Consider the following 22,596-nt stretch of genomic DNA (forward strand, 5'->3'; position numbering starts at 1 on the left):
CTGAGATGTCAGATCAAAGCAATTTCAACTCCTTTGAGGTTTATTTAAGATACGTTTTGCAAAACCTGAGTCAGTAAATAGCTCAAGGCAAAGACCTTGCAAGTGGATCTCAAAGGAGAATTTACTATCCGAATAAAGAGATATCTGCAAGGCTGATCATCTTAATGGTTTCCTTTGATCATAAATTTAAGGATGTTATTTAAAAGAATGCAAATATTCAAAACATCTATATTGGTTTTTTATTTTTTTTAAATCAGAGGTCAAATAATGGGGACTTTTAAAGTCAATTGAAGGATCCCAAAAGCCTTGGAAATGTGGAAATCCACATTTTGCATTTCCAAAATGTGACAACAGGCAACAGGACATCTGACAACCTTAACCTGCATCAACTTTGACTAATGGTAGTGAATGTCAGAAGCTAGGGGAGACTGAAGAGAATGGTAGAACTACCACATTAGCTTTCCCATCTATTTGCATTCCTCCTCTCAAAACACAGCTATCACAATACCTTTTGGCCTTCCACAGCAGCATGGGATGTAACTTGCTTGTTTAAGACATATCCTTCCTAATTAGGACTTAGTAAGAACAGGGGCCTCTGTCATTAGTGTTCGTTCTTCTCCCCTGCTCTCCATTTGTGATGCACTAGACAGCTGTGTTGCATGGCAGCCAGTATTCCTATTTTCAGTTGTGCTTCCATAGTTTGGGTTACTGCGTATTTTAAAAACTTCTTTACTTTAAAATCTGATGTATGTGTGCTCACTGTGGATTGGCTTAGTTTACTGTGGACTAGCTATGCGAAGCATCAACTCATCACCGGGTCTTGCAAAATGCTGTGCATGGTGCTTTGCGAGTTCCAGCGATTAACAGATCACTGGGTCTTGCAGGAGCCCTATGCATGGGACTTCACAAGACACAACAATCAGCAAATTGCTGGCACTCTGCAGGCTATGCCTTTGGCACCACAATTTTATTTCTAACTCCTTTTGCATGCGAGACACCTGCTCTCCCTTTGAGCTAGGTGCTGTTCCCTGAGCATGTATGAGCAGCCTGAAATTTTTTTGCTGTAATTTTACTTCTTGGATCCCTTAATAGGTAAAGGGATGAGGAACCTGTAGCCCTCCAGATATTGCTGGAATTCAACTCCTGTCATGTTCAGCCAGCACGTTCAGTGATCAGGGATGATGGGAGTCGTAGTCCAACAACATGTGGAGGGCCACAGGTTCCCCATCCCCGTTTTAACACAAAGCCTTATGAGATGTAGCAAGCCCCCCATCTACACAGATGGCACTGTGTAGGCACAGGTACTTTTTCCTCACTTTCTTCACATGTAATTGTATAAAAATAAATGCATGAAACACTGGAAATGTGCAAACACTCCGTATAGGTGCAGTCATACTTTTTAAATATCTGAAGCTGCTCTGACTTTTGTCACATATAAAAGACAATTACAATTAGGCCCTGTCATCTCTTAGTGGCAATTGTCTTCTTTCTTGGTTCTCTTCTCATAGCAGTTGACTAAAATCTGAAATACCTGCAGCTGGGCTTGTGTTGGGAAAAAGGTTAATCTTGTATTTTCTGGTGTGTTGGTGAACAAAACTGGTGTGTATTAGAGGGTGGGGGGATTCAGAGGAACAAGTAGCCCCACAGTATTGGAGGATGAGAAAAGACTTAACAGTGACAGTGCTGAGATAGAGGAACTGGATCTAGTGGGCGGGCCAGACCTTTATTTCCCTCCACCGCCACACACAGGAATTGCCTACCTGTTAATCACCTGACATCACAATGACATCAGGTGATCCATTCTGTACACCCAGCTGTGGCTAATGAATGGCCTCTCCATCTAAAGGAGTTCTAATACCATGGCAGGAAAAAACCTCTGCCTGAGACTCTGGTGAGCTGCTGCTGGTGAGAATAGTAGACCATCTTGGATTTCGGAACATAGGAATAATCGTCCACGTAGCTTAACATTTTCTGTGCTAACTGGCAATGTCTCTCCAGAGTTTCATTTGAAGATTAAGGGGACCTTCTGCATGCAGAGCATGCACTCTACCACTGAAATGCAGCCCTTCCCTAATGGCCTAGTTCAGCTTCACCTGCATCTCAGGCCTAACCAGGATATTATCAGTATAATAATCCTAAGTAGGAAAGCTTTTTCTCAGGCAAAGAACCCATCAATTCCATGCATGTTTTCTACATGCATGCAAAGGGGAAATTCCTTTGCAAGCATCTACTTGAAACCTGAAATTGTGTGCATGCAATTGTGTGAAAATGCTTGAGCTACTTCCCATCTGCAGGACTCCTTCTTTCTTTTCTTTTTATATACACTGTCATCACGAAGATGCTAAACTAGGCTCTAATGAGACAGACAGACAGACAGACAGACAGACAGACAGACAGGCACACACACACACACACACAAACACACACACACACACACAGAGAGAGAGAGAGAGAGAGAGAGAGAGAGAGATCTGCATTTGTGCTGCCACGTCTGGAGGTGCCATAGCTCAGGCCAGACATTTGGACATTTACGAGAAGGAACTGCGCTTTCAGTAAACACAAGTGATGCATATACATTGCCTCTTGGCCGCTTGCACTCCTGCCCATCTGTTGGTATGGCAAGTTGCCTGCACAAAACTTGGTTGGACCTTTGCCCCAGGGGGCATAAAATGCCAGGCAACAATAGGTTTCGACGGGCAGCCTGAACATCAGCTCCACGCTCCATCTCTCGCCTGTTGGAAGTCCCTTCTTGGTGCCAGCCCTGCCACACTGCAAATACATGCCTCTGTGCACTCGATCACACATGTTGACATTTGGGCGCACTTAAGTGCATTGACGGCTCAACCAATGGCTTTCACCTGGCTCACTTTGCCCCCCACCCCAAACTTCTGCTGGGTTTTTGACACATGCTATAATATGGAATTATGTACGTTTGGTAGTCAGAACAGCCAGCACTGACAGTTTTCAACACTTTGCAGTGGGAAAGTCTATCGAAAAGACTGGTTACTGCCCAGCTAAATCAGTTCTACCCTGAAACCTGATGCACAATTTCTCTCTCTCTCTCAAAATGATACAGGGCACAGACAAAATACTCTGTGCGGTGGATACATTGATTAATTTGTACACCACCGTTTAAAGCACCCAAGGCAACATAAGCAACATCATAGTATTTTATCTTCATAGCAACCCCATGCGGCAGGTCAGGCAAAAAGTGGTTTGTACCCAGGACTTCATAGGTGGGTGAAAATCAAGCCATGCATCTGAGATGCAAAAGAATGATATACACACAGAGAGTGACAAACACATCAAGCCAAATCAAAAAGATTCCACTACAATTGCTCTTGGTGATTTTGCTCTGTGGGGGTGGCATTGCCTTACTTCCCCACCGCCCCCACCATGAAAGGCAGGCCAGGCCCCTTCGCCACCGCCGCCTCCGTCAAAGGCCAAGGCCGTGAGAGGCAGCCTTCGTCCAGGCTCTACACAATAACCTCTATACAAAAACCACACAATGAAAAAAAATTCCCATTTTAGAAATTGCAAAAAAATTAAAAAATTAAAAAAATCTCTATTTTTCGAACAGTGCAATCAACCTGTCTCAAAACATCAATATAATGTCTTCAAAAGCAAACTTAGGTCGTCATACTCGGAAAGCCAAAACCAGAAAACAATTCATGCAAACAAATCTCAGGAAGAATGTTCAACAAGAAATGAACAAGAAAGACAAAGAATTGCAGAAAAACATGCTGATGAAGCAGAAGAACAACATACAGCCAGACGTGAAAATGAACGGTTGCGAAAACAACAAATGCGTTTTCAAGCTTCACAACTACGACGTTCCAAACTATTCTTGCACCCAAGAACAAACACGTCTACGAAATAAACAAAATTATACAATCAAACATTAAAACCGAAACAGTAAGATACAAGTCCATTGACACTGTTGTAGAAATAGATGAAGCAGTAAAGTACCCTTCAGAATTCTTAAATACACTTGATCTACCAGGGATACCACCACACTTGCTACAATTGAAAATCGGGGTACCAATCATCATGCTAAGAAATATCAACCAACCAAAACTTTGCAATGGAACACGGCTTACAGTAAAAAAACTATTCCCCAATGTCATAGAAGCAACAATCTTGACAGGCGCATTCAAGGGTGAAAATGTCCTCATCCCACGCATTCCTATAATTCCTACAGATATACCATTTCAATTTCGGAGATTACAGTTCCCTATTCGATTAGCGTTTGCCATGACAATCAACAAATCTCAAGGACAATCTTTGAAATTCTGCGGATTCAACCTACAGACAAATTGCTTCTCACATGGACAACTGTATGTTGCATGTTCGAGAGTTGGAAAAGCAGAAAATCTCCATATCTTAACAAACAACAGAAAAACAAAAAACATTGTCTACCAACAAGTATTATAATATTCTACAAAGTACTACCTTAAACTGTCTCTATCCTTTCTTCAAAATCTCCATCAAAAAGTATTGGAAAATTATTAAACTTTGAAACATCAACTACCTTAATCCTTTCTTCCTAATTTCACACACATAGCCACAGCAACTCGTGGCCGGGCAGCTAGTATGATATAAAATAAGGAGCCACAGGGCAGGGGGAGGAAAGTCAAAGAAAATGTAGGTGGAATTTGTTTTGATTTAATTTTTGTTAAAACATTGTAAAACGCTATATCTATCATCTATCTATCTATATCTATCTAATCTGCTGTTATTTTCAGCTGCTTTTGTTGTATTCTGTACATCGCCTTGAGACATGTGTGGATGACGCAATAGTCACCACCTTTGTGGGCTGATTTACAACTTTGACATAATAGCTGAGCCCTTAAACCAAGGCTGGGGAGCCTGTGGCCCTCCAGATGTTGGACTCCCATCAGTCCCAGCCAGCATGGTCTATGGTCAGGGATCATGGGAGTTGTAGTCCAGCAACATATGCAGGGTCACTAGTTCCCTACCCCTGACCTAATTCAAGCTCTGATCTGTGAAAATGTTCAAAGAGTGAATCAAAGGATGTTGCAGTTTTGAAAAGAGAAAGAATGCCACTGGTATTAATTCCAGGGGTTTTTCGTGTGTGTGGCTTTTTCAAAGAACCAAAGTGCCCTTTTTCAAAGCCCTGAAAGTACTAGTGAAGCAGAATGCCTTCTAATATGTAAAGGATTTGCAGCCAAAAACAGACTAGAAATGATGGTTAAACGCCTAGAGCACTGTTAATTTTTAATTAATGTTAGTTATAATTATCTGACGGTGCTTGACTGAGATCCAGTAACAGGGTTGGGATGGATTTTGTTTTCCTTGTAATTTATTAGTTTTATAACTAATAATAATTAAAAATAAAATAAAATGTTCCAAGTAGATTCTGTAATAAATCCCCCCTTTTTAAAATGAAGAAGTAACTGATTATGGTTATACCAATTGAATAATTCTGATTCTAAGGAGATGGTGATGTATTCTCTGATTGGGGGAAAAACACAAGTTTATGGGTTTTAGAGAATCTTTCCAACAGTTATATGGAAACAGATTTTAAGGTGTGATGGGTGGGGAGGTAGAGAAACCATACCTTCCTTGCAAAACTTATAAAAACGGCATACGGAATTAATGCCTTCTATCAAATGTAGAATGAGTTCATGGTTTGTTTCCAAAAAGTGTCTCTTGAGGTTTGATTTCCAAGCCAAGCACAAATTGTAAAATACAACACAAATTACACTAATGAACAAGCTGCTTATTCTCACAGTCATAATTTAGACTGCATGAGGGGCTGCTGGGGAGGGGCTTATTAACTAAATAAAAAACCAACAACAACAAGGTATTTGGTGCCCACTCCACAAACAACTCAGGTTTCTTTTACAAACACATCCCTACCCGAGGAAGAAGTATGGCTCCAGCATATGACACCCTCAGGCAGTTGCTAGAGGCTCAGTGCTCTAGCAGGCTCCACTGCTGATGCCTGCCCTAGACATCCCCTCCCACTAAATTATTTTTACAGACGTCTGGAACTGGGAACTACCATTTTAATTACCTGCAATTAGGGTGGCCCCTTACCTATTACCCCTGGACAAAAGGGGACATTGCATTTCAAAACATTTGTCTGTGCTACTCTAGAAGAATATATATATATATATATATATATATATATATATATATATATATATATATATATATATATATATATATATAACATTTTAGAAATATTACTATAATTTAAATAGAATTGCAATGCACCTCACCTTAACAGGGAGAACTGTGACCAGGTGGACCTGTGTTAACTCAGGGGGCTAATGGCTGATGGGCAACTTCAAGGCCCTGGCAGGTAGCCTTCCTTAGGGTTCTTTACCTTTAAACCACACTTGGACCAGAGGGCCCTTCAGAGTGAGGACTCCTATTAGAGGACTGTAAAACAGATCACATGACCACCCTAATTGAAATGCCTCGACACAGTGTTTTGCTAGGGCCCATCAAAGGACATAAGTCTAAAGCAGGGGTCATCAACATGGTCCCTACCGCCCACTAGTAGCCTTTCAGGATTCTAGGTGGGCGGTAGGGGGTTCTACAGCACAAGCTGAATCCTCCTTCCATCTAGCACTGGTGGGCAGTAAGGAAATTTTACCATCAAGAAAGATGCATTAGTGGGCGGTAGGTATAAAAAGGTTGACTACCCCTGGTCTAAAGGCTCCCTCATACTTGGAGCCAACCCTACTGGCCACTTTGGGAATTTGCAAGCAACTGATGTAAAATAAAGTGTACTAGCACACAGCTAGCTTAATAAAAGATTACTAGTACACTATTAGCTAGGTATAATCAGATGTACAATGGACCATCTGGAAGTTTCATATTAGTACTTTATGAGATCAGACAACACTATTTTGTTTTGAGGGAACTTGGAAAGGTAGCTGGACAAGAAGGAGTGTTGTGCCCTCTCCCGATCTCTAAGTGACCGTAGCTCTCCCAACTACCACACATCTGGTCAAAAGTCTAAAAACACAGTCTAAAAACACAAAAGTCTAAAAGCACAGAGAACTTGCAAATACTTCTCATCCCAGTCAAAGGACAAGACTCCACAGAGATCTGCACTGGGAAAAGCCACCTCACATTCCAACGGAAACTATGAAATAACCGACCAGTAGTTTTCTGATGGAAAAGTATAGCCTGTCCCCCAACCCAGATCTTTTGGACTACATTGCCCATCTTCTCTGGCCATTGGCCGTGCTGGCTGGGGCTGATGGGAACTGAAGTCCAACACCACATAGACGGGACCAGGAGGAGGAAGTTAAGTCATTTGGCTGATCTATATAGATTAGGTGACCAATCATTTCTGTAGGGTTACTGTGTACATATTGTAAACCTGGAGATGTATAGGTTGATAGAAAAGAATGGCATTTTTAAAGTCGCCAGTCATTTCATCATATATAAATGCCCACTTGTAGCTGACCACTTTGTTTTGACCTCCTCTGTCTCTTCCCTTTCACTCCCCTTCCCTTTGTATCTTGCCTTTTTAGTTTGTAAGCCTGATGACAGGGCACCTCTCTTTTTTATGTGAACCATTTGGGATAATATAATGGCCTGAAAAGTGGGATAAAAAAACAGATTGTAAAATAGTAAATAAATATATGTTTCTATGGCACCCTCCCTATTTCTGATTGTTTACGTCAGCTATCTGTCATGCTTTTCAGTGCTACCAGGATGCTTTGTTGTGTTTGCTGCAGCAGACTAACTCAACTCACTTTCTGGATGTTACATGGGAGAAGGAGATGTGGAGCGCCTGGTATCGGAGACAGCTGAGAATTCTCCATAATATACAGTTTTGGCCTCTAAAGGAGAGTAGGTTCCTCCAGAGGAGCTCCAGCAATTTTGTGGTTTGACTTGCCTCCAAATCTGAAAAAAAGATTCCTAACAAGCGATCAGACATCATCACACCTGTGCTAGGAAGGAACTGGCAGGTAGCCTGCTCCCTCCATACCTGCCTCATCGGTGGGCTGCTCTATCCTTGGCTTTAGCTTCCCTCGCTCGCAATCATTTAAGAGGAAACTGTATGATTAGCAGCACACAAGCAAACAGCAGGAACTAATCCTTTAAACACAAATACTTCAGTGGCTACGCAATGGTTCCCCACAAAACAGTGGGGAGGAAGATCAGAGAAAAAACCCCTCCTCAAGTTTCCTGTAAATGCCCTGCTACTCATTCACAATTTGCTTAATGCAGTTATTAAGGCAATTAAGGACGTTAGGTTCCACCATTCTGATTGAGCGCTACAAGCTTTGTCTATGATGGTTTTCCCACCCCAGGTGTGTGTGTGTGTGTGTGTGTGTGTGTGTGTGTGTGTGTTTCCTTGCAGGCTGTCAAGGCTTTGGGTACCTCAACACCATGGCTGAAACCTGACCTGATCAAGTGATGCTTTCGTGTGCTGATGCTGAAAGACGGAACTGAGATGTGGGCAGTTTATCTAGATATTTTTTTTTGCTGGCCATTCGCTTGCCCTCATCCATCATGCAACTGTCGTTCCATAAAATGGTTATATGAACAGCATGTGAAGCCTCACAAAGGAGAGAGAAAACTAAGAACCCTAAAGCCAACAGAACAGAAATGGGGAGGAAGGGTAGGTGATGAGGATCTATAGTGAAAAGACAGAGAATGCCTTTCAACCTAATGGTAAACTGAGTAATCTGAGCTAAACGTTTCATTTTTGTCAGTCACCAGTGTGACAAGGAAACAGAAATCTGAGCAGAGCTATATAGGTGGAATCTAAATCATCTCTCAAGGCCTCCCCATTAAGCTCCAAGGGGTAAAGAGACTGCAATCAATGACAGTTGGCAAGGGATACAACCTAATACCCCCAGTTCCTGACAACTCTGCCATATGCCCCCCAATAAAAGGGGACTCACAGGGGGACACAGTATACAGTGCAAATCTCAAGGATCCCTTCAGTTGATTTATCCTAGTAATTTTTGGCTCTACTTTTCTATGTAAAATAGTCAAAGCAGAATAATAAAATCTGTGCTTACAAAACATTAACTATGAAAATAATCAGACATGAAGTAACCAGCACCAAAAAAGCAGCATCAAAAAAGTGTGAATTCTGTACAGAATTTTCTGCTGGCCTCAAAGCAACTTCAACAAGATAAATAAAAAAGACAAGCGGCAACAAAAGCTTGAGGGTCTTCCCCGGGGAGGGCATGAAATAGTCTCATCTCTTATACCTACCTGCTCACTACCTCTCTGGGTATTAGGAAAAGGCTGTAGCTCAGAAGCAGAGCATCTGCTTTGCATGCAGAAGATTTCAGGTTCAATCCTCAGCATCTCCAGGTAAGGCTGGGAGAGACTTCTTCTGTCTGAAACCCTAAAGTGAGTTGCTGACAGCCAGTATACACAGTACTGAGCTAGATGGACTAATGGTCTGGCTCAGTATAAAGCAGCTTCCTGTGTTCCTAACAGGATCGCAGATTGTGCTTCTTGCACAGGTTTTTAATCAGAAAATAATGTTCTTAAGGTATTCAGACCATGTTGGGCTTTTAGGTGTAAAAAACAAAACAAAACAGCACTTTGAACTGATCCCAGAAACAAATTGGCAGTCAGAGGAGATGACATAATACTGAGCCCTCTCTCTGTTCCCCCAGTCAATCATAATGACAGACGTTTTGCTAATGAAACTATAATGTATATTTATAAGTGGCATGTCAGGTTTATCACTGATATTGCATAACAATATTTTTTTAAAAAAAACCACAGAAGGGTAAAGGGTCCTTGGTCAAAAGAGTGGCATACAGTAAATAAACATTCTTTTCTTCTTAAGGATTGGCAACCAGCCCAAAACAACCATTTTTGCTTGGCTTATTGAGATTGCTGTTCGGCCAACATATATTCACAATGATTTTGTGTGCACAGTTCTCAACTGTAATTTGCTTACAGATCTCTCACCTACCGATACCCTTCCCCAATGAGTCTTTTCTGGTGGATAATATTTGCCTAGAATGACACTGGCAACACACTGGTCTGTCTTGGATGAATCCAATGCTGCTTTTGTCTATGTGCAAGTTCTCCGAAGCTATAATAAACTAAGGGTACAAGCTTGTACTGTAGGGACTTTAGGACTCAGGGGGAAACCAGAACCACCAGCAGAAGACGCCACAGAGGTCTCTTGCTTGTTGTGCCACTGCCTGTTTGCAGCTCTGTCCTCCATCTGGGAGGAAGGGAGACATGTTTTTTTCCTATAGAGGGATTTGAACCAGCAACATCATTCTTTGTGGCTGGCTTTAACAGGAGACAGGGATCCCTTGATGCTGACAGAGGCTGTTGCCTAGTTCTCTGAGCATTGTATGCTGGGGGGCATGCCTCCAGGCCTACGAGGGTTGGCTCCCTCTGTGTCTGCATGGCATATGGGTGTTGCTGCCAGGACCATCCCCAGTTGGTGAGAACTGATTGTGTTTCCAGGGATGCACAGGACTGCAGTGCATGTCCTTGTGGTAGAGGATTTTCAAGCAAATCCTACCAATGATATGGTGGCTTGTAGGGAGATACTTGAAAGCAGCAATGGATCAATTTGTAAGAGAGATAAGTAGAAATCATCCCCTTATTCAGAAGACCTCCTTTTGTCTCTCTATTGTATGAATAGGGATAAATTCATTTTAAATTTTACTCAAGAGCTAAGTAGACATGTTCCCAGGGTCATTAAATACATTCCAGTGTGAGATGTTGAAGAATTAGTGGCAGCAAAGCATTACCAATTACGGGTAAATTTGCTTCCACGATGAGTGACAAGTCTTTTCCTAGCAGAATATTTTGGATCACATTTCTGATATTTTATAGCCTTCTTCAGTCATTCACATTAAGTAAACAAGAAAGAAAAGGTATGGGGACAAGAAGCAGCTCTGTCCCCGTTGCACACGGGTCAGCCCAGTTGGTCATTCTAGACCCTGACATTTGCCCTACCATGCCAGGTAATGAGACTGTGCCAACCTCCATACATCTGTCCAACCGCTTTCTGAAATCATCCTAGGCCCACTTGCTTGGCTGGAAGGAGTGGACTGTACTGGCAAGCAAACCACTAAGCTAAAGGATTAAAATGGCCACTTTATAAAATGCAAGGCACTTTATAAAATATTTATTTTTGGGAACGAGGTTAGTTTTTAAATGTCAACAGAGTGACACAAAGAAATTATGATGTGCTTATGAACTATCCTGCCATTTTGATTATTGCAGCAAGACACTAATAGGAGAAGAAGAAGAAAGAAATATCTCTACCATTATTTATCATCATCACCATCACCACCATCTTCATCAAGTTTGCTTTTTTACCAACTGTATTGTTGGCTTCCTTAAAGACAGGAGATGCAAAAGCAGAGAAACAAACAGACAAACAAACAAACAAAAAACTGCTGACTTTACTGAAATATTAACAAGGTATAGTTAAAACTTTTGTACACTTATGCAAATGAGTTTGCTAGAACAAGGGGAAGGAAGAGGGTCCCCCCAGGGGAAAAATAAAATAAAATCAACAAAGTGAAAAGATCAACCATCCCTTCTGCCGCATGACAGCAAGACACAAGAGGCAGCAGCCTGGGAATTGCGGAAGATGAATTAAAAAAATAATAATACACACATACAACCCTCCAAAGTTTAAGTACATCATGGTTTATAAAGCTAATAGATTTAAATGAGGCATGGTGCACCATTCCATAAAATGATTATATATACCAGGGGGCTGCAGCAACATTTTGGGAGAAGCGTTAACCTCATAAAATACGTATGGTGCGGAAGGCCGAGAATGGGTGTATTTTTGGTGCGTCCCTTAAAAGTTAGAAGGCTGAGCGGAGAATTTCAGAAATGGCACAACTTCAGGATTAGAAGTGCAATGGTAATCGTAGTGCTGACGATGTGGTGCTCCACATTGTAGCATGTTCCACGCTGAAGGTCAAAATGTGAGCTTTTGAGTGTGTTCTGTCTACAACTGATAATATCAAGCCTACTTTCCCTAGAAATCTCCTTATATTAAAAGCCAAAACCGCATCTGTTCAGCCACAGATTACTGGAACAGGAGGGTGCCAGCATCCAAGAGGGAGTTCCCAGAGTCCTTGTGCCTGAGGGCTGGCCTAAGGTATCTGGGAGCATCAGGGGACTGTGGGCTGCATCTGTCACCACCACCCCTGCCGAGAAATTGCAAGGCAGGCTTTCACCTGCATATACGTGGATGGCAGATCGTGCAGAGATTACGGGGTCTGAACCAGGACGTTTGAGCTAGCTCCTGCTTTGTTACTGGCTAGAGACCACTGCACTTATTTGGGTGACATAATGCCCAGGTGGGGTAGTAAGAGCCACTGCCACTCGCCGGGTGCCTTGCGGAAGCAACAGAATTGGTGCTATAGAAGTAAGCAGCAAAAACCAGGTTGCAGGTTAACATTGTTTGGATGCCACTTAAGACACCTGGCACTGTCAGACAACAGGTGAGGTGACAAATCTGTGTCTAGACTATACCACTTCAGGCAGGAGAGTGGGGTGGGGTGTCACCTGGCTGAATGCTCCTTCGTACATATGAAAAAATCCCCGAATCAAGAAAACTGGTGCATTATGCAAAAGCCTGAGCTGGAACCCCTTCTTCTTAACAACCTCACTCTCTTTGTGCAGGTAAGAGCATTCAATCAGTTGACTGCCATCTCAAGTGGCAGCAGAATTCACCCTCCTCATCTGATGTTTGGAAGACTCCTTACTCAACCCTGCTCAGCTAGCACTGAACAAGGCATAGCTGCAGATTTGGCTCCCTCAGCCTCCAGATATATGGCTGGACTCCAGCTCCTGGACTCACCCCTGATTTGGCTGGCTGGGGCTGATGGGAGTTGGGACTCCAGCAACATGTGAAGGGTCACAGGGATCCTCACCCTCAAACCTGCCACCTCCCAATTTCCCTGCCTTCTAGCTGCCTAAGAGCCAATGGCACATCCATGGTCCAGATGCCGTCATGCTTTTGCTACAGACCTCATCCTGTCCATGATTTGCATCTCCCAATCCTGAGCCCATACATCTCAATCACACCCAAGCTGTAATGACTAACAAAGAAATGTGATTGGGTTGTTTTTTTTTTTTTTTTTGGCCCTGGGTTTTCGAAAGGGAGCCACAATTGTCTTAAGTGTGTGCTTATAAAACTGGGAAAGGGGTGGAGGGGAAGAAGAGATGGAGGATGTCAAAATGTTACTTGAGTTTTTGTATGCTAATCTTTCCTTAAATTATTAACCAATGGGAAGAAATTATTTACATTGTGCTCGGTGTGGACGTGGCAGTGCGTTGCAAGGCGTCCTGTCAAGCGAAATCCTCAGAGCGAATGATTAGAGTTGTCGGGTCTTATTTATTTATGCTGCCCGTACTCAGAGGACCTTTTTTTTCTTTTCTTTTTTTTTCTTTTTTGAGATTGCACCCAGAGATAGAAAGAGAGGGAGAGGGAAGATTTTCTGATGTTGCAAGGAAATAAGCATGGGTTGGGGGGGGGGGGAGAGAGAGAGAGACGGAAGATGCTCTTGATACTCACTCAAAATGAGGTTATTTCCCACATATAATAACGACTGGAACAAATGGCATAGATTTGCATGTAATCTTTTTTTAAAGGTACCTGAAGCTCGGTCTGAAAGAAGAACTTCTGTGGACACTGGGAACAATCGTAAATTTTATCCTCTTGCCCGTGGACAGCAAAGATATGTTGCTGCAATTTATTCGCCTGTACAAAAACTAGAGGAACAAAAAAGAAGAAACAGCAGTGTTGTCAGAGAGAATGACCAGCATAGTCGAATTCATATGGACACCTGTGTGCCTGTACCTTTGGGCTGTTGCCAAAGATACAGGAGCAGGCTGTGGAGTCAAGGGCTTTCACTCCTTTGTCCCTCTCCTCCCTTCCCATTCCATTTATTTACAAATTGTGGGTTAGATCCAGACTACCCTACTATTTACTAGTTTTTTGCTTTTTAATTTGTAGACCACCTATATGCCAAAATGGCCTCTAAGCGGTCTACAACTATACAACCAATGCATAATTAAAATGCACAGCAACATTAAAGCATCGTTAATTAAACTATATCATAAAACAAACAATTAAAAAGTGTAGCAATTGAATCTGTTTAAACAGTAAAACCGTAAGTTCAGTTCAGGGGGATGCTTGCCTAAACAAGTGTGCCTTCAGAAGCCAGGGCAATGGCAGCAATGATTGGGACCTCCTGTATTTTAGCAGAGACACAAGACGGGCTTTCCACAACACACACCGGTGCCACCAGTGGAAAAGCCTGCCTCTTGTGTCACCATAAGCCAATAACCATCAGGCGGTGGCAAAACTCAGCACTCTCATTGTATGTGCCTGAAAAGCAGCACCACTCCCCACCTGGGCTGCAGCATTTTCAGTCATATGCAGGATCCACGGAAATACACTGGGCTTGTATTAGGCATATTTAGTGTAGACATACTGCTATGCTACCCTTTATGCTGACAAATGATGGCATGGTTTTGGGGGATTTTTTTGAATGTGGGGGATGAGGGAAGACCTGATTCTGCAGCCTGTTCCCACCCTCTTAACTATGGTTAAGGTATAAAGGTCAGTATGGCTACCCCAATACACATACACATGCTACATAGAAATGAAGGGGTGCTTTATGAATGGCTGAGAGAGTTGCCCAGATATCCCATGTATACACAGTCATGCACTGAGTATAGCATGAACATTTACTTTACACTTCACCCTTGGATCACTTGTCCATGTTATTTAGAAAACACACAGAAGAAATAGAATATCCAGACCCCAGCAAATAGTAATTATAGCAAGAATCGTCACTGAGGTCTGATGGCATAGGATGCTCCAACTTAGCTGAAGCTAAGTAAGTCTTGGTTTGGGCAGTGGCTGGATGGGGGACCCCCTAGAACTCTATGGATGCCACTTTGGGCCAGTGCAGTTATAACAACTCTAGTCTAATAAACCATGCTTTCTTGAGCTCAGATTCCTACTTAGCATTAACTTCATTTAGATCCTGGTTTCATATCTTGATGCCTAGACAGTGATTAAGCCACAGTTTCTCAGTGAAGATGTAACATAAAACTGTGGTTTAATGAAGAAAGGGGCGAGGAGGGGAGGATGTGTGCATGCAGGCTTTTTTTCCTCCCCCCCCCTTTTTGGTGTAATAAACCATAGTTTACTAGAATGAGATGGTTACGCCTAAATTTGATCCTCAAGTTCCATGACGGAAAAAGGCAAAATAGAAATTGAACAAACAACCAAACAAAAATACTTAATACACCACTTTTAACACTGAATATGCATTATGAGCATTGCACACTGGCTATTTTAACAATCCCGTAAGAGTGATCCACTAGTGCTTAATTTAGAGATGGAGAACCAAGGCTTGGCATAAGTGAGTTGCCCAGGAGAGTTAGCACGGTCAAGTCTGTCAAGGAACCTGAACCCAAGTCTCCCCATCAAGATCCAACACTGGACCACACTGTATAATCACTGTACATTGGAATACAGAAATAATTCTAAATGTTCACACCAGGAGGCTTAAATGACTGTGGAAAATACTGCCCCAGTAAGAGAAATGAAGGGGAGAAAGGCCACCCTTCCAGGTAGCTTTGGTTTGTGAGATCATATTCAAAAGCTTTTCTGGTAGTGGTTTCCTCCCTTCCAAGGAAAGGAATACTGTATTTTAAAACTCCCCTGTGTGTCATTTCTGAATCAAGCCATGCACACAGAGGCTTGTCTGGGTCTGACTGCCTTACCTGTAAAACAAACAGGGCATTTGAATGTGCCTCCCATCCCCTCGAAGCTGTGCTCAATCAGGTGACACAGGAGCTTTGCCGGAGAGTCAAACATCTGGTTACACAGCTTGCACTCATGATTGATGCCTTCCTCTGCAAGGTTCAAATGATACAACTTGTTAGTGACACAGCAGATTAGCGTCTGAAATGCAGTAGTCGGCGAGAAATCACAGCACTGGATTGCGTGGTTTCCGGGACCCAAAGATGCTGTACTTGCAACACCGCCTCCCCCCCACCCCTTTACAAAAGCATGCGTTAGTATGCTTGTAGTGTATTCAGGTGTACAGCCGCAAGTCAAATTTGAGGGGCATTTCTATTTACAGCCCTGATGGAAGTGACATTGTGATCAAACCACCAGTAACATACACTCCTGTTTCCTCAGGCTTGTGACACAATGCCATGCCTCTACGCTCCATGAAAACAGAAGGAGAGACACAGACACAACACCAATGCTGCGGGCATATAAAACACACACATATATATTATTAAGAATACTCAAGCCCACATCGGAAGGTGCAGGAGGTTCAGGTGAGGCCATAGAAAACGGGAGGCCAAAATGCTGCTACCTTCAACTCAATTTGCATTGTAACAAATTCAAGAGAAGGTGTCAATGCTAAAGCAACAGCAGGGAACCTGAAATGAGGGTTTGAGCCAGCCAGGTGGGGGGGGGGATCCATTCTAAGTGGGGCAATTAGTTCCTCCCTCAATATGGATTTGTATTTTCTATATCGTCTACAGTGGAAAAATGTGTTTAACCTTCCACAATTCAGGGACAGAGTACACAACATGAGAACAACAACAAAAACTGTGTGTGTGTGTGTGTGTGTGTGTGTGGTACTTGTGCTAGGGGTGGCAATCCCCCTGAATTACCTGTTTGCAATATTAAGCCCTATCTTGAAGTACCCAGGCTACTCTCCCGGGGCCAAAAACAACAGGTAGGGGGAGGAAGTTTAGAGCAGGCGAGGGCGGGGGCTTTTTAAAGCCCAAGGGCCACATCCACTTCTGAGCACCCTCCTGAGGGCCACATACCAGTAGGCAAAGGGCAAAAGTGGACACGACAACTATGTAAACTTTACAAGGAGGGTTTTTTCTACACACACTCACACATCCCTCTCTATCCTCTGTCCAGACAAGCAAGAAGCATTGTCACAGTTCAGGGGTATGTCCCAGCCAAGCAAAAACACTCAAGGAGGATGCAAAGCAGAGGCAGTGAGGGGTGTGGTATGGGGAGAGTGCCGAGGGCCGGAAAGAAAGGCTGGAGGGCCACACTTGGCCCACAGGCCTGTGGCTTCCCACCCCTGATCTAGGTTCCTTCCAGAGAGATATTTACTGTGGGGTGGGTGCTGCTCAGGCATGTATGTTTTGTTCAGAGTACAGAGAAAACTATGGACATCAAAATGCCAGTGCATATCTCCCCCCACCCCACCATAAGCAGATGTGGCCCTCAGGCTGAAAAATATTTTTTAACCCCTGATATAAAACATATCTGGTCAGGGATCAGCAGAGGTGGGGTAATACTGATAGGGGGTCCCAGCCACTCCCCTGTCTAGGTCTTATTAACGTCAGTATGTTTGCTGCGTCATGTGCCTTCAAGACCATGCTCCGGTAGCATAGTTTCTTCATGGCTTAGAGAACTATTATTTAAGCACATTTGATAAAGATATAGAGGGTGCAGTCTTTTGAAATGAAAAGAAACGGGTTATTAGCCACAAGCTGGGATTAGAACTGAATTGCAATCACCACTACCATCATATATATCCATTTCCAGAAGTCATGTTATTCCATTGAAGCAAAAATAACCAAATGCCTTGTGACATCTTAAAGATTAACAAATTTATTATGCCATAACCTTCCACAGACAGACTGGCAGGCATTTACATACAGAACACTTTTGAGCTTCACATACATTAGATCACTAAATTCCTTACAACAGTCCTGTAAAGTAGGGAAGTATTATCATCCCCATTGGCAGATGCAGGGCTGATACAGAGTGTTTCTTAGCTATGGCTACCTAATGACATCACGGCACAGGTGGTCTTTGAACCAGGGGCCTTTGTGTTTCACAGCCCACTCCCATACCTGCTCCCCCCATAAACCAAACAACCAAACACATGTATGGGAATTATATTCCCAGTTTTCACATATTTGGTTAATGCTAATTGTATACCATTTGGGGGGCAAGTCTGGCAGCATTTCGAACAGTTAAAGCTACGACAAACAAAACTCAAACAAAAAAATAAATAAAAACATAATAGGTTCCCGCAGATGTGGAAATTCGTCCCACTGGAGGCAAGACCTTTTGATTTGCAAATCCACTTCTGAATTATAAGGCCTTCTTCTCACCAGTTGGGTTTTTTGTTGTTGCTGCACTCCCACAGGAGTCTATTATATACTTTCTATGTCAATGAAACCATCCAGAAAGAAATAAAAAAGGAAGGTGGGGGAGAGAGAGTTGAGTGAGAAAGAGAAAAAGAGAGGAGAAAGTCCTATGATTTAGCATGAGAAACATTTCCCTTTTCACAATTTCAAAATTAAGAAAAATACCAGAAGATGTGGAGAGGAATTGCCGATACTTTCTTAGCATCATACTATGGTCAACGCAGCGCAGTGGTTCTAGAAGTTTGGACTATGGGGACTTCCAAGTTCAAAAACCCCACTCAGAAATGAAGCTCCCTTGGTAATGGTATTCCATTCACCTTCTGTCAACCCAATCTACCTCACAAGGTTGTTGTGACAATACAATGGTGAGGGAGTGAAACACGTGTGCAACCCCTTATTGGAGCAAAGGCGGGATATAAATATGCTAAGCAGAAAGAAAGCAAAACTGAGGGCTAGAACCATGGTGAACTTTGGAGGATGATTTTCTCAATTAAAAGATTGCATGTGGAAATGTTAAAGAAGCGGAACGGTGCTGGCAACATAGTGACTGGACATGCGGCACTAGGTTTTTTTTGTAAAAGAACACACCCAGTTATTTCCTTCCTGTGCCTTACATGTATGGGAGGGAACGTTGTCAGATGGAAGCGTCGTCACAGGTATTCATAGGAGAGACCAGCCTAACAGGTAAAATATGGAACCCATCTCATTTTTAACATAAAAAAGCAGATTGCTACCACTTGCTGTGCTGGTGTCTCTCCATATTATTCTCCTTAACCCCACAATCTGCTTGTGGATCTATTGATTCAGTGCTGAGCAAACACGGCATCAAATCGCAGATTCTTAAGGTCTCTTTCTCTGTCTCCCAAGTTCAGAATAATAAGCATTAATTTTACACTTCATTTCTCCGCACTAGGAGAAAAAAAAAGACAGAGAAAGAAACGTGGTCCTTGTTTAAAACAAGCAGGCCTGCGGGATTTTATCAGGCAGAAACTATGTCAGGCCAAAAGAGGAACAGAGCGCTTTGTGTAAAAGTGTCGTGGGGAGATGATAGTATTCTGTAATGTTCCCAGTACCTACTTTTGTCTCCAAAAGCATTTGATCCCTGGCAGACACATATACTTATTTCCATACAGGTCTTGAGGGAAAGCCAGTAGGAATGAGAGCTGATTATCTGAATCCTGAAGGTGAAACCTGGGTGGTGCCCAGCAATGCTAAAGGCAAGCGCAGGGGCGAATTTGGAGGTACATAATTTACTGCCTGTTAGTGAGGATTAGTGAGTTGCGCTGACCCGGATGAACTGCAGTGGCGAGGCTCCGGCTCCCATTGTTCTTAAGTTCAAATGCATTTGCGTGGTGTTGATAGGACCACGCTTTGCTGCTGCACTTCCTACTCTCTCGCCCTGCCTTGCTTAGTGCAGTGGCACTGCCACGCCTTGACATTCAAGCGATTCCGGTGGCAGAAAACGTGCACTAGATGCAAGTTGCAATGAGTCTGAGCGCGTAAGAGAGGTGACAATGGCAGCCTCCTGGCAAGGTCTCCATGTAATTAATAATACTGTGTGGAGCCCATGCACTTATAGCCCCTGAGATCCTAATTATAAACTGTATTAATGGCAATGGAAAAGGAACAACACAAGTGGCACAGGCTGACACCCTATCAAACCAAGAACAAAGGAGAGATGTGTACATTTAGGAAAAAGACAATAGCCTTTACTGCTACTTTAGAAACAAATCAAAACCATGACCTCTCCAGACTGATTTAATAAAACAACATTCTCCCTTAAGGGAAAGGGTGGGGGTAATAGCCTCCTGCTTTACTGTGAAGACATTTAAAACAACCTGACACTCATTTTTGACACCTGCATGTAAATCACACACTGTTTCCTTCCCAGAACAGTCCATTTCTGCTTCATTGCAACAAATTAGGGTAATGAAAGCAGATGAGCTTTACTTGTAGGAGTGAAGCGCATAAATCCCTTCCTTAACTACACTCCTAATGAATACAGGGATGCTGAAATCTGGTGCAACCAAATGTTAAATATCTACAACCCACCCATTTCAAAGATAATGTGTCCTGTCCTGTTATTGTGTGTGTGTGTGTGTGTGTGTGTGTGTGTGTCTAACTAGAGGGTCAGCAAGTAGAACTTTAATTGGCATTGGAATAGACTGTGCATTAGTGTTAGCAATTACAGAAGAAGAAAATGATTTGCAGTGGTGATTCCAGGATTTGGGGGGACCTCATTAATGGCACCAACATTGGGCCTCCCTAACCTAGAAGAGGCAGAACGCGCACACCAAGAATTCTCTTAGGTTGCATTTGATTTACTTGACCACACTGTGCAAAACAGGAAATGGTAGCCCTGTTTGAGTAGTATAATGTACAAACCGATTCAGGAGTTTACCTTCCACAGATGTGAGCAGGAGAATGAATGAATGAAATCAACTTGTATCACAAAGGAGCCTCTCTAAAGAAACCTGAACAAGGGAAGCACTCATTACACACTTCAGACAGACAACACAATTGCGGTATTGATTTGTCATTAAACACTGCAGTGAGGATAACGGGACCAAATTCTAGGCAAAGAATCGTTTAGACCATTGGCAAGAAAGAAAGCCTTTGGCTCAGCTAATCTAATTGCTGTTGCCATGTTGGAATGTCAGTACTTCCATTTTTCATTTAAGAAACCCCTATTTTTGCAATGTCAAGATATTAGCTTGTTTCCCATCCCAAAATACTATTTCAATGTACCATGGTCTTGTTACCCCACTGAAATCGAGGAAGAAAGTTGCATCTTCCTCCACTTTCTGCAACTGTTCCCTAGGGCCTGGATCATGTATTGTAAACCTTTTCAAACTCAGGACCCACTTTTAACCCAAACATGTATTTGGAGACCCATTTTCTAATATTTTACTATATATTTACATGGTGGCAGTGCTCCTCCCCATTCCAGGCAGAATTGGCTGATTCAGAAACTCTTAAGTGAAGAGGGCATTTTATACTGTATTTCCCCTTCTCCCCAAATGCTCCTCAAAGTATTCCAACTTACCTCCTGCCATTTCTTCTCCCCTTTCCCTTTCACAATTAACTTGTACCCTGTGCATACGCCTGAACTGACCATTTCTTTTATCTGTGTTCCCTGTTCCTTGTAGTACATTCGCTTCCTCATCCACTAGCTTCCCTGCCTTAACCCCTTCCTCTATTCCTAGTGTATTACTGCTACTTTTGGAGCTGCTGCTACTAGGATCTGTCCAACCCAAAAGCTACTGCATGAGCAGGTGGTGGGCTTCAGGCCAGAGGCCCATTGGTGGCCCCCAGCTCACAGTTATTAGGCATATTCAAAGCCTGCCCTTCACCATTGTAGCCCTCAGGGAGGGGCACAATGCACAAACTACAAAAATATATAAAATCAACCAAAAAGAGATTTAAAAACGGCACATCAGTTTACACATAACACTCTTCCGGCATCCTTCTGGGCCCCTTTCTCTGAGCATTTTCTCAACCAAGTGCCTTTGGAAACCACAAATGAATTCGGGTGGTCTTTGCGTGGGACCAGGGGGACAAAAGGAACTGTTCAGAACAGAACCCTGACAATTAAGGAGCCTGGGTTTTTGAAGAGCATGGGATTGATGGCGTGGACAGTAAAAGCATCACCTGGGGAACTGGGTGTAAGTCCTCCGAGGGTTGATGGAGGTCAGTTACTATAGCAACAGAGAATGAGCTCAACCTTGTAACTGACCCTTATCTTTTTTTGATCTGTTGGCCACTTGGGGCCAGAGCTGGAAATCAACTGGAAAATAATCCAGTCACATATCATAAAGAAAACTATCTATACTTATTTAGCCAGGTAGAAGCTGAAATCCTTTGCTTGGGTGGTTTTGCTATACTTAAGTGCCTCTCACCTTTAATGTCTGCATAGCATTTCACAAGCCTGCATATAAGTAATCTGCATTACAAACTATGCAGGGACCCACCTACTATGCATACTGAGAAATTCAGTACAGCTGCACCTATCTGGATTTATGCATTTCTTTAGTTAGCTAATTGGGAGGGTTATAGTCTGCCTTCTGCCGTTCAAAAAAAAGTCCACAAAGTAGAATGCAAAAATAAGAAATAACAGGGGGTTTGTTTTGCCTTTTAGACACAATATAAAATAGAATAAATTCCTGCAATTCTAGAAAATGAAGCACACTAAACAGGCAGGGGCTTAAGAATATCAAAACCCAAGTGCCTTAGGAAATAAAAATATATCATCTTGACACCTGAAGGGTGGAAGGGGGTGCCCAATAAACATCTCTGGGGAGGGAACTGCACAAATGGGGGCCACCACAGAGAAAGCCCATGTTCCCCAATTGACCTCAGGATGTGAGGGGACCAAATGACTGCAATAACACCTCCAAAAAATGCAGAGCTAGCAACATGGCT

At 42.8% G+C, this 22,596-nt stretch overlaps 1 protein-coding gene across 3 annotated transcripts in view; it reads right to left on the reverse strand.

Moving 5' to 3' along the window:
• Nucleotides 1-22,596, reverse strand: part of ZNF423 (zinc finger protein 423) — a 302,228-nt gene that overhangs the window by 22,907 nt on the left and 256,725 nt on the right. For all 3 annotated transcript variants that reach the window (XM_033156747.1, XM_033156744.1, XM_033156746.1), the window contains 2 exons: nucleotides 15,757-15,888; nucleotides 13,613-13,728 (listed from right to left, as the gene is read on the reverse strand). In XM_033156747.1, the coding sequence (XP_033012638.1) occupies nucleotides 13,613-13,728; nucleotides 15,757-15,888 (248 nt within the window). The remainder of the gene's footprint in view (nucleotides 1-13,612; nucleotides 13,729-15,756; nucleotides 15,889-22,596) is intronic.

The sequence above is a fragment of the Lacerta agilis genome, chromosome 8 (genome assembly GCF_009819535.1).
Source record: "Lacerta agilis isolate rLacAgi1 chromosome 8, rLacAgi1.pri, whole genome shotgun sequence".
Lineage (NCBI taxonomy): Eukaryota > Metazoa > Chordata > Lepidosauria > Squamata > Lacertidae > Lacerta > Lacerta agilis.